Source organism: Pundamilia nyererei, unplaced genomic scaffold, assembly GCF_000239375.1.
Source record: "Pundamilia nyererei isolate P.nyererei 1_Seehausen unplaced genomic scaffold, PunNye1.0 scaffold00345, whole genome shotgun sequence".
Classification (NCBI taxonomy): Eukaryota; Metazoa; Chordata; class Actinopteri; order Cichliformes; family Cichlidae; genus Pundamilia; species Pundamilia nyererei.
This window is the reverse complement of record NW_005187746.1, coordinates 435,896-447,733: the sequence shown is the minus strand read 5'-3', so window position 1 is coordinate 447,733 and position 11,838 is coordinate 435,896. Positions and strand designations below refer to the sequence as shown.

At 43.8% G+C, this 11,838-nt stretch overlaps 3 protein-coding genes across 4 annotated transcripts in view; 1 reads left to right on the top strand and 2 right to left on the bottom strand.

Annotated features, from left to right (window-relative positions):
* The window catches only part of LOC102202658 (succinate dehydrogenase [ubiquinone] cytochrome b small subunit B, mitochondrial), a 7,769-nt gene extending 5,340 nt beyond the window's left edge, over nt 1-2,429 (bottom strand). Inside the window, exon 1 of the mRNA XM_005752124.1 lies at nt 2,300-2,429. Coding sequence (XP_005752181.1) covers nt 2,300-2,348 — 49 coding nt within the window. The 5' untranslated portion in view covers nt 2,349-2,429. The remainder of the gene's footprint in view (nt 1-2,299) is intronic.
* An 803-nt stretch (nt 2,430-3,232) lies between these two features.
* Nucleotides 3,233-4,788, top strand: timm8b (translocase of inner mitochondrial membrane 8 homolog B (yeast)). The gene is made up of 2 exons (XM_005752117.1): nt 3,233-3,533; nt 4,389-4,788. Exons 1-2 carry the CDS (start codon nt 3,432-3,434, stop codon nt 4,554-4,556), a joined length of 270 nt encoding a protein of 89 aa, XP_005752174.1. The 5' UTR covers nt 3,233-3,431; the 3' UTR covers nt 4,557-4,788.
* Nucleotides 4,789-5,537: 749 nt separating this feature from the next.
* The window catches only part of il4i1 (interleukin 4 induced 1), a 7,719-nt gene continuing 1,418 nt past the window's right edge, over nt 5,538-11,838 (bottom strand). The window contains exons 2-9 of one of the 2 annotated variants that reach the window (XM_005752119.2): nt 10,462-10,524; nt 9,599-9,689; nt 9,200-9,414; nt 8,949-9,061; nt 8,504-8,705; nt 8,362-8,430; nt 8,148-8,284; nt 5,538-6,697 (exon numbers count right to left, since the gene is read on the bottom strand). In XM_005752119.2, coding sequence (XP_005752176.1) covers nt 5,935-6,697; nt 8,148-8,284; nt 8,362-8,430; nt 8,504-8,705; nt 8,949-9,061; nt 9,200-9,414; nt 9,599-9,629 — 1,530 coding nt within the window. In that variant the 5' untranslated portion in view covers nt 9,630-9,689; nt 10,462-10,524 and the 3' untranslated portion in view covers nt 5,538-5,934. Of the gene's footprint in view, nt 6,698-8,147; nt 8,285-8,361; nt 8,431-8,503; nt 8,706-8,948; nt 9,062-9,199; nt 9,415-9,598; nt 9,690-9,872; nt 10,069-10,461; nt 10,525-11,838 lie in introns of those variants that run through there. The other variant, XM_005752118.2, reaches the window with a different exon arrangement.

Below are 11,838 nucleotides of genomic sequence, written 5' to 3'. Positions count from 1 at the left end.
ATCGAGATATATATCTTATATCGCCATCCAGCTAAAAAATATCGAGATATGAATTTTGGGTCATATCGCCCAGCCCTAGGTCACGTCGCATTAAATCCGTCTTTTACGTCACTGACACAAGACAGACGCCGATTATCAGCGCCGGAGAAGACATCGCGAACGCTTCCTGGCCATCCAGTGAAACTGTTGGGAAGACAACGTTGGAGAAACGTGAACATTTTATTTGTACTGTATAATCTGCAGATTCTGACAGAAATCTGCAGCTATCCTCTGAAGCAGCGCTGCTCTAAAACAGCAATAAGGATCATTATTAGGCCAAATGTAGATAACACAATAACGTTATAACTTAAAGCAAAATTGGGAAACGTAAAGTCCGAAACAAGTCTTTATATTAAGGCCATCAGTCAAACATACTGTTGCTCTGGGTCTAAACAGAGCGCGTTGTGTGTGACGTCTTCTTTTGCGCATGCGGCCGCTTTGAGCGTTCACACTAGAGCGCGTTTGCTGTCACGTTTTATCTGTAGTGTGAACGAGCAGACAAAAAAAAAAAATCGCATTTGATCAAAAAAATCGGAATTGAGCTTTAAGACCTGCAGAGTGAACGTAGCCTAAGTGGTACGGTGTGAGGAAAACTCTTTCTGTGGTGTCGTCGTCTAATTAGGACACCCCTGATAGATGGAACATGGCCTTCAATGGTACCAGGGCTCACTGCAGATAACACTGCATCTTAGTTTGCCCTATGGCATGGACCCTACACAGATCAGTTAAACGTGGTGTGGTTGGAGCAGAAACCAACTGCAAGAGCAGTGTGCATGCTCGCAGGTGCTGCTAATCAGGCATCTGATTGTCATTGCAAGGGTTCCTTGCTCAACACAAAAATGTATTTTCCTTACAAATATGGTACTATTAAAGGTGAAATAACTGGTCTTCCAACATCTTCAATGCCAAGAAGCACTGTTACAAAGAAATAATGACCCAAACCAAATTTCCTTACTTTTGATGCCAAATGTATTTTTTAACCTCCGAGGACCTGGTGTCCACACGTGGACATCACATGTTCTCTTGTCTAGACCAAAATACTAAATTCTGCTCTACACGGGCCTGATATCCACTTACGAGGACATTATACTGCCACTCTTCTATTAAAATTTAAAACAGATGTCCTCATATGTGGATCTCATTTTTCTCATAAATTAAAAACAGCTATGACAGCTGGGATAGGCTCCAGTGCAGTGCTTCCTACATGTCCTCCATTTCAATACTGTACATTCTCCCAGAACACCACGAGTTTTAAACTGCGACACATCACACACAGTTAAGGTAAAATAATTAGTGGTGTCTTTACTCTAAGAGACTGTCCCCTTCAAGCTCCATGGAGCATTGGAGCATTTCCCTTTGTGCACAGCAGCACTGTGTTAATGATCTGCTATGTCACGTAGATCTGAACTGAAAAATATAAATGAATAAATGAGGAACTGAAAGAAAGCGTTGTGTTTTTAATTTAATAAATAATAAATGCTTTTTTTCCTGGCACAAAGGGGGATGACAACAACAGCACGAACAGACAGAAGAAAATATTGGCGTCGGTCTGGAAGTTCACTGGTGCTTCTGTATTAGCTCACAGTCAAGATCAAGCATTTTAAGATCTGCTTCACAACGAACACTAGCGGAATCAGATAGAATGAGCGTAATTATAACTATCTGTATATAATTCTTTAAAACGTTTAGATTTTCTTGCATTTGTTATGAACACATGAAGACTATGTAATAGTGCGATTACAGCTGGAAATCATCCACACAAACAGCCAAACGAGAGCAGCCTTACCCTAAAGCAAACTTTACTGTGCTCTTTAAAACGTCAAAGGAAGGGAGCCGATTTCTATTTTACTTTTTTAAGAGGCCTGTCATTGACTACAAATCTTGCAATTCAGGTCTTTTGCCTCCTTTTTCCTTCGAAGTAATAATTCTCCAACTTCTGAATAATCTTTGGTGGACAGTGCTGAGCGATAACGCCGCGGTCCGACAGCGACGTCACCATGCTAGCAAAGCGGCCTTTGGCACTACTCATACCTAGCTGGCGCTGGCCACCGACAGGTAGCAATAAAGCGGCTAATACTGACAGCAGGATGCTTCAGTGAAACCGTGATCTTGAAAAGTCTGCAGCTGGCGCCATTTGTTCGTCTACGGCCAACACTCGACTTCACTTCCGTCAAATCGGCCTGCTGTCGAACTGCGGCCCTAAAGTAAGCACACATGCTTAGAACAGTCATAAACCCCGGAGAGAAGCAGCGCTACTCACGTTTAATTCCTCTGCGGCACACAGAACTCAACCTGACGACGGCCGCCATGATGAACAACCAACCAAGGTCACGGCAGTAACCCGGATGTAATCCTGTCGACGTGGCGTCACAAAGATTGTGGGTGTTCGAGATGATCACCGAATTATTATGTCTTTTAAATAAATACCAATAACTAATAATAGTCTTATATGGTGTGCTATGTGCAACATTTGTTTCATTCCTATTAAGTGTCTGTTGTTAGAAGGTGGTCAACTGTGGCTGTACAAAACAACACAAGAAATAAATGAATCTAAAATAATTAATACGTTTTATTTATATTATGGTTTTATATGTTTACAGATATTTTCTTTTTTTATTAAGCTTAATATTTTGTGTTTTTGGTTTTTAAACTATGGACATAAAGTCTGACAAAAAATATCGACTGATCGAATTGCAGCAAATGATATAACAAATGTATGGGAAGCAATAAATCACTAATTGTTGTTCTTAATTAATTTCTTAATTATTGTAGAACCATCTGCAGTACCTCTTCAATGTCAACCTTTTATTTTGTTAAAACAATGATTTGCTGACTGACTGTTTTAGTCTTCCATACTCGTGGAACATCATACAGTTAGAACTAAATGCCACCAGAGTCCTCTGAGAAATGTCTGCAGAGACACAGGCATGTTTGTGATCAGGTAAAGAAGACATAACTGTGTTTTTACTGCGCTGACTCCACCACTACAATTCATTCATACACACTTTCATAATTAAGAGGTAAATAAACAGCACCAGTGTTTTGTTTGTTGTTATTTTATTTTCTGACTTCTTTATGTGAAAATAAACGGAGTTCTCTGTAATCCTCATTCCTTCTATAAAACGTCTCTACAGCTGGATGTGAAACATGCGTGTGTACGCTAATAACCGTACCGGTCGGTGTTTGGGGGGTTGCTGCTCAACATGAAACATCTTTGCACGCGTCCTTTGTTGCGTCGCATTTAGCGCGTCAAACAACGCAAACAGGAAGCGCCGCCGCCTGCACCGCACCGTGTGATTAGCGCTGTTTCCCAAACCGCGCCGGTGGAAGAGAAGGTCACCTCTGTGCTTGAGCAGTGCTCGGAGCTCCTGTGCAGCCGACGGGCAGAAGACATGGACGGCTTTGATAACTTGAGCGCGTCGGAGAAGGCAGAGGCGACGGAGCTGCAGCGCATGATCGCTGTCGAGCAGCAGAAAGCGCAGTTCCAGGCTCAGGTCTGTAAGAGGACGGGGGCTGACTGTCCTCCGACAGATGTAGTTCATTGCACGACGTGATCTGACGTCTTACACGTGCTTAGTTGACCGTTAATGTCTCTGTACAAGAGACCAGTTTGTAGTAGAACTGGACATCACACAGCTGGAAGAACATCTGCTTCTTGTCCAGGTGTTTCCGCGTTGAAGAGCATAGAGTTAATATATCCTCTAGATCCACATGCTGAGCTTTGTTAACCGTGGATTCGAAGCTCGGCGTAATCCAGTCAGTACTGTGTGTGGTTACATTGCAGCTTTAAAGATGATCATTAATCGTTTATTTGACCTTTGGTATCGCTGGGATAATTGGTGGATGTCCGAAATATGGAGCAGGTCAGCTGAATCACTAAATGATGATCACTATGATGGATGTGGCTGTGGACAAATTTATTAAGGGGCGCTTCACAGCGAGTGATAGACAGACCGAGTCAGTGAAGGAATTGGTAAGCATCGTTGTGTGGAGAGCAGTGCACGTTAGTTGCTCCGTAGACAAGCATCCAGTGTGGCAGCTGGTAACCTTTCCCCCTCTCATTCTAAATAAACATTCATAGAAGCAGCTCTCACAACCATAACAGGCAGAAGACGTGTGTTTTTAACTCCATGCACGTCGGTTCTGTGCTTGATTTAAATAGTTTCCTGTACACACAGAAACATGCTGTCTTCTAGAGTCCGGCATGAATCTCGGTTACATGTGTTCAGTAATCAGCTTTCAGCCTTTTCTTTGTTAATAAACATTAACTGGCATCAGCCGCGATGCTTCGACATTCTATAAATAACACTGAGCTGAACCAGTTCCCGTCTGTGTCATGTGGTTTGCAGGTGCACAGTTTCACCGACGTCTGCTGGGATAAATGTGTGGACACTCCGGGCTCAAAGCTGGACTACAGGACAGAGACGTGCCTGGTGAGCTGCGTGGAGCGATTCATTGACACCACCCTCAGCATCACCAACCGCTTCACACAGATGGTGCAGAAAGGCACTCAGTGATAACGCACCGCAGTCAGACTGTATTATGGTTTTTTTATTCCTAACTTGATGGGAGATGACACGAAGAAGACTTTGTGTACGTGGGTATAACAGCTGGCGTTTGAGAGATGATGAGGAACTCTTATGGGGGGGAGGGGTGCAGTCATATGATCAAACTGGAGGAAGGAAGGGAGAGGGAATCTGCAAGCCTGGAGAAGTCTGGTAATAATAAATCTTAAATGTTTCACCTGAAGAACCAATGTTGCCTGATGTTTTTTCCCTTTCATCCATCTGAAACTTCAAGATTATTATTTACTTTCCTAAACGACATCTATAGAGCTGAAAGCAAAGGCTGGGCAGCTCCTCGCTTGGCACCTTCTGCTTTCTCTTGATCTTCTCCATCGTTATGTTCTGATCAATAGTAGACGAGGAAAATGATAGAGAATTATAATTGTTATTCTGTCAAAAAGAGAGGCTATCAATAATCATTTCAGCACTCGAAAAGCTCCACTCAGGTGAAAATCTAATGCCATTAGAAGGGAGGTGGGCTTAGAGGAGCAGTCTGGAGTTAGGAAGAATTCAAACACTGTCTTTTTCCCCCCAAACAACAGCTGCATAAATGTAAGAGTTGTTCACTAAGAATCTAGCACCAAAAATTCAGTGTTTGCATCAATTATATGTTGAGTGACCTGCAGCTCCATGCACATGTTAAAAAGTAACTGCAAAGAGCTCATCACAGCAAACAGGCAGATTTTTCTGTGCCGCTGCCAGGAGCTAGTCTGTTAGTGTGCCACCACATTAAATATGAACCAGCCGTTTTTCATGCTTGCATCTTTTTACTTCGAGTCATACGCTGACAGGGAAAATCCAGAGATTTACTTTGTGGTTCAACATACGTGCAAAATGAAGTCATGAAGTACCGTGTAGATACAATTAAATAAAACATAAATGAATGAATCACAGGGCTCTGTCCATTGTTCATCCACTTTTTCTGCAAACAAGTTTCAACGTAATGTAACATAGAAAGATTTCTGCACTTAATCCGACTGAAACTTGGTATTTAGACACAGGAGGAACTTTAAGAGCGAAGCGCTGCAAATCTGATCAAAGTGCCTGTAACAGACAAACCTTTTGTCTATCAATTAATAGATGCACATCAACAGTACATTCGTAACAGAAAACAAACATCACACTGGAGTGCCTACTACTACTACTACTACTACTACTACTACTAATAAGACTGTTATCCGTCTCAGGGTACGGCCACCAAAGTTAGCTCTCCAGAGGCTTTTCGGTTAGCTTGGGGGTTCCAGGAGCACACAGCACTGAGCTGGAACAGTGTTCGTGATATCAGACAATAAAGGAGTGAACATGGAATAAATGTTTGCTGCATGAAACACTACAGTGTAAGACTGTTAACATTTTTAGCTGCCCTGAGTGCAGACTTGATGGACGTTTCGATCCATCCGTGAGGTGTGGCTGTGTGCTCCCCTGCAAAGTGTACCCGTCCCTCACTCTGGAACAGTTCTCTGGCATAGTGCCCCTGCTGGTAAGGTGTGAACAGGACAAAGGCTCCCAGACTGTAAGGATCCAAGCCCCACTTCTTCACCAGCCCCCCTGTCCACAAAGGCCTGATGTACTCTCCATGGATCTTCACCAAGTCCTCCAGGACCACAGCCATCAGCTCCCCATCATTCATGCCCTGGAAGAGGGCGGAGTCGTCAGAGCAGGTGTAGGATGCCAGCAGTGCACCTGCGGATGTCCCAGGGAAGCTGTGGCTGGGGTAGTAGATGAAGCGAGCGGGACGGTCTGTGATGCTCTTCCCTCCTCTGATGCCCTCTTTATCCCAGAAGCGCTCCTTGAAACTAAGCACCACCTTTGTGGAGCTGGTGTAGTGAACTGAGCGCAGGGCCTCCATCTTGTCCCCAGAGAGAGGGGGCTGAAAGTCAATGAACAGGGTTGCCTTGGCTGTGGCAGTGACCAGGGTGTAGTCCACCGTTAGGTTAGTCAGGGAGTTGTGCTGGTCCTGATAGGTGATGGTCACATTTCTACCACCTGTCTGGTTTATGAGCTTGACCTTGGAGTTGAGGAGGATGGTGGCATTTAAGACCTGATAGAAAGCTCTGGGCAGGTGTTCAAAGCCATCAGTCACCTCAAAGTACCTGAAAGAAATTCAAGAAAACATCCCTTAATACACAGTACTCCGCTAAAGCTGAACTAATCATTTATTTTCTATAAATTTGAATTATGCCAATCAGCCATAACATTGTGACCATTATGTGCCCCTTTCACTGCCACGGAAGCTCTGACCCATCGAGGCCTGGACTCCCCCAGACCCCTAAGGTGTGCTGTGGCATCTGGCACCAAGTTAGCGACAGATCATTTGATCCTGTAAGTGGCGAGGTGTGGCCTCCGTGGAGTGTATAATAGTGTCCATGGTCTGCAACGATGCTCAGGTAGGTGCTACGTGTCAAAGTATCATCCACATGGATGGTAGGACCCAGGGTTTCCCAGCAGAACATCGCCCAAAGCATCACACTGACTCTGCTGCCTCACCTTCTACCCACAATGCATCCTGGTGCCAGGTGTTGCCTGGGTAAGCGACACATGCACACCTGATGTAAAACGTGACTCACCAGATGAGGCCCCCTTCTTCCATTGCTCCGTGGTCCAGTTCTGATGCTGATCATTGGTGGTTTTGGTGGTGGGCAGTGGTCAGCACGGGCACCCTGACTGGTCTGCAGCTACACAGCAACCAAACTCTGTCAATTCTGACACTTTTCTATCGCAGTCAGCTTGAACCTCTTTCAGCTGTTTGATCTTCGTCTGTTGGATCGGACCACATGGGCCAGTCTTTATTGCCCACGTGCATCAGTGAGTCTTGACTGTCCACGGCCCTGTCGCTGGTGACTGTTGCTTGGAGATGCTCTGTCCCAGCTGTTTTATCGTTAGGTTTGTCCAGTTTTCCTGCTTCTAACGTCAACTTTGAGGACAAAATGTTTACTTGCTCCTTAATTTATCTCACCAACTAATAGGTGCCATGATGAGGAGAGAATCAGTGTTCTTCACTTCACCTGTCAGTGGTCACAGTGTTATAAGTAATAAGAAAAATTACACATATAATCACCTGTATTTATATAGCGTTTTACACATCCACACATTCACACACTGGTGATGGCAGCTACACTGTAGCCACAGCCGCCCTGGGGCGCACTGACAGAGGCGAGGCTGCCACCGGGCCCTCTGACCACCACCAGTAGGCAACGGGTGAAGTGTCTTGCCCAGGGCCCAACGACCGAGACTGTCCAAGCCGGGGCTCGAACCAGCAACCTTCCAATTACAAGGCGAACTCCCAACTCTTGAGCCACGATCGCCCCATATAACATATACAGTAATGACGAAACAAAGGAGAAGTGCCACATGAATCTGTTCCCTCAGCTCTACAAAGTGTTTAAATCAACTATTTTGCCCTTTTGGAGTACAGTCTAACAATGGTGGCACTAGAAGGTATGGAAGACCAACCACTCAGAATCAGAAGCATATCTTAGCTGCTGTTCCTCTTCCCTGGCTTCTTAACATCCCACTGTGACATAACATATGAATATTTCTTACTCGACGTTGTCACTGATGTCTGTCTGCATGTACATCATCTCGATCAGTGATGTGTAGAAGAGGCTGTTTTCATTCAGGATGTCCCCAATCATCCTCAGGGCTCCACGGCTCAGATTGCCCTCCTTCACCAGATACTCCTGTGAGGACATTTCCCCCCAACAGATTACAGCTGTGATCGGTATGACATCGAGTGTCAAGGTAATTAAACCTTTACCTTCACTGTGTAGGAGTCATATTTATCCAATGTGGCACTACAGCCGATTGCCTTCACATCATCTCTCACCTGTGTGAAAATCACAATATTTACAAGACAAGATTCACACTGACATGTGCTACAAAGCAGCACATGAACAAACCTTCCACAGCGCCTGGCTGAAGAGCTGAGCGGCCGTTTTCCCCCTCTCCCTGTCAGACAAGCTGTAGTTGAGCACGCTGGGGTTGTTTTCAACTGTATAGGTTTTATGTAGCTCTCCATTTACCAAGTAGTAGGTGTTGATGTCATCTTGGATGAAGCGGTTCATAGGTATTTGTAATTTGGACGCAAAAGAAAGCAAAATCCTGTGACATAAGCACATTAGTTATCCTGTGTGAATATATACGGTATTTTAACCATTTAGCTAGAAGATCTTTAGTGTTTTGTTAGACTCTTCCTAGTTACTTAGAGGCTCAAATCTTACAAGTACTGAAAACTCTACAGGCTAGTACATTTCTTCTGGCATCATTCAGTTCTTACTTCCAACAGGATATTTTCCTGGATTAAATGAGGGGGTGTCTATTTGCCATGTGCGTCTCTTTACTCACTTATGAAAGCTTGGGATCCTCATGGCCCCCAGTTCTGCATACCAGCCCTCTCTTCTGTTCCTGAAGGTCTCCACACGTCCTCCGATACGATTACTGGCCTCGATTATGGTCACCTTTGATGTCCAAGGGGACACACAGCCATGACACTCAGTTTGAAAAGCATATGCACTTTTAGCACCAACAGTAATGACTCAGAAAATTACTCCCAGAGAGAGTGTAGTTTAAATATTTTTTCCCTGACTGTAAATTACCTTATGTCCAGCATCTTCTAGAAACTTGGCAGCCGTCAGTCCAGCGATGCCCCCGCCGACGATTGCTACGTGTCGAGGCGTCTTTGTAGCAGGAAGACCTTTCTTCACGATGTCAAGAAGCTCGCTGTAGTCTGTGTCTTGGAGGCATTCAAACAGGGGATCTCCTATTATCCCATTCACAGTGAGCACCACAGCCGCCACCAGAACCAGAGGAACTGATGGTGACAGAAAAGATGTTAACTCAGCCGATGAAGTCAAACTGTGGCTCATAAAAAAATCCCCCAAGGGGTTGCCAAGTAACCACAAAGTCCCAGTTTCCTTCCTTTACTGCTAACTTTATAAATAGAGGAGAAATGACGAGAAGATACCGGATTTTCCCAGTTAGTGTTTTGTACTCACAGAGTTTGCACAGTGCCATGTGAGACGTCATCTCGACGATGGAACTCCACAGTCTGGGCTTTTTTTTCACACCGTGAGAGGAAATGGAAACCTAACGGACACAAGCTCTAAATTAAGTTGGCGAGGCTCAGGCAGAACAGTTACGAACAAAGAAATTGTCTTTTTTTAAATATGCTGGAAACAATATACAACACATTAAATCTCCCAAAAGCACCAGTAGTGATTTCAGTTAATAAATCCAGAGTGAAAGCAGTGCAGGCCGTGTTTCACTCACCTCTGTCAAAGGTAGTGTCTCGTAAGTTGTCATGAGCCTGTTCATGGCTGAGGAGGAATGACCCACAGACCCTCACAGAGCTAACCTATCAACCCTGTGACTCACCGTATGAAATAAGGCTTTCTGAAAAACCCGGACGCATGGCATGTGTGAAATTGCACACAAGGTCATTTTAATGAGCGACTGTGTGGCTCCCTCCGGTCTTTCAGAAATATTTTCCCACACTGGCTCCAGAGTCAACCACACTGAACAAATCAGATTAGTGAGGTTATACTAGTCATCAGCATACCTCGTTTTACTCCGTCTTCACTCGTTTTCATATCTGACCTGAAAAGGCTCATTTAGTGGTGGCCAAAAAAATGCCCCAGTCAGACCTAAAGCTGCATTACATTACATTCATAATCTAAGGAGCTTGGAAAGAAAGGCGTCTGGACTTCTTTAAGTTGCTTGAAAAGCAAAAGTGAAGACTACGATGACCTGGATGACTGAGAACCTTCACAGACATTGCACTCATAACAACATATGTACTTTTATTAAATTTACTATAACTGTCTATACAGTAAAGACCACAGGATGTGCAAACACTCACCTCTCAGCTCCTTCTGTGTCCGGGACATAATAGCACATGGAAGGCAGTTATATGATGTGGAAACTGAAACCAAAGTGGCAAGTGTTAAGTTTCATTTTCCGACTTTCATGTCCTCAGTTTTCATTTCTGAAATGAAATGAAAGAAGGGAATCTGACACTCCCCAGATAATTTTATAAACAAAGGAAATAACCGAGGAAGTATTTAATTACCTGTGGTAATTAAAGAAAAATGTCTGTATCCAGCGTAAAAGCTGGATTTTACAGCAAGAAAATCAGTAAACACTGATTTTTATAGCTTAGCTCACACTCACGGGTTGTGAATTTAACAGTATCTACATTGATGTATAGCTGAGCACAGCATTGTTCTAAGTCATGGGTCAGTGTATGGAAAAACTCCAAGGCTGATGAACTAATGAGGCTTTGGGAGTTAAGTCAGCCATGTTCATGTATGATGTGAAAGGTACAGCTCAGCCTGCACCCTGAGGAGAAGCTCAGCTCAATAAATCTACTCAATATGTTTGGGGGGAAAGTACCACACAAGCTCAGAGAGTTCGTTCTTTTCATGCTCCTTTGAACTGAACTAAAATTCAGCTGCTGTTGATTTAAAGAAATACTTCAGGTGAACCTGCTCTCTTTCTTTTTAACATTTTGAGATTGTTTCCAAGTCATGTGAAGAAAAGAACATTTTAATCGTGAGTGGTGAGGTATTCATCAGCACTTCTTCTGCTCACGAATTAACTTCCTGTGTTTGGATTCAGTGTATTTTAAAGACTGAGAGTAAGTCGTTTAAAAAAAATCTCAGTATAGTTTTGGGAGGATGAACCAGTTTGAATAAAGAACACACATCGTGTCGGGAAAAGTTAAACCATCGTGAAGGGATCTGAATGGGATGAACTGGGAAACGACTGGAGCCAAACTGGATCTGAGCTTGATGAAATCCGAATCCACGATTCTTATCTGGACTGTGACCAGGACACAGTAGGCTATACCGAGACATTAGACATCCGTCGTGGATCCACTGAGACTCCTTTGGTGATTTTTCAGTAGACCGTATCTATCAAATTTAATGACTGAATCTGTGAACAGATTTCAACATGTAATGTTCAGACCACAGACTGTTTGCAGGCTCACTTTAACATGGATTTAACTCAGTTTGAGTCCTTTCAGCCTCATCCTGACTCAGATATTCACATCAGCTTCAAGATTCAACTGTGACAGCCCTTCAGTCAATGTGACCGACCACAGTGAATGAGTGAATAAATAAATGACTGAATATCAGAAACTTTACAGAGTACAGATATTTTTTTAAAAATCGTTGTAATATATCCACGGGTTGGTGCTTCCATAATATTTTATTCACGGTTGCTGTTCAGACGC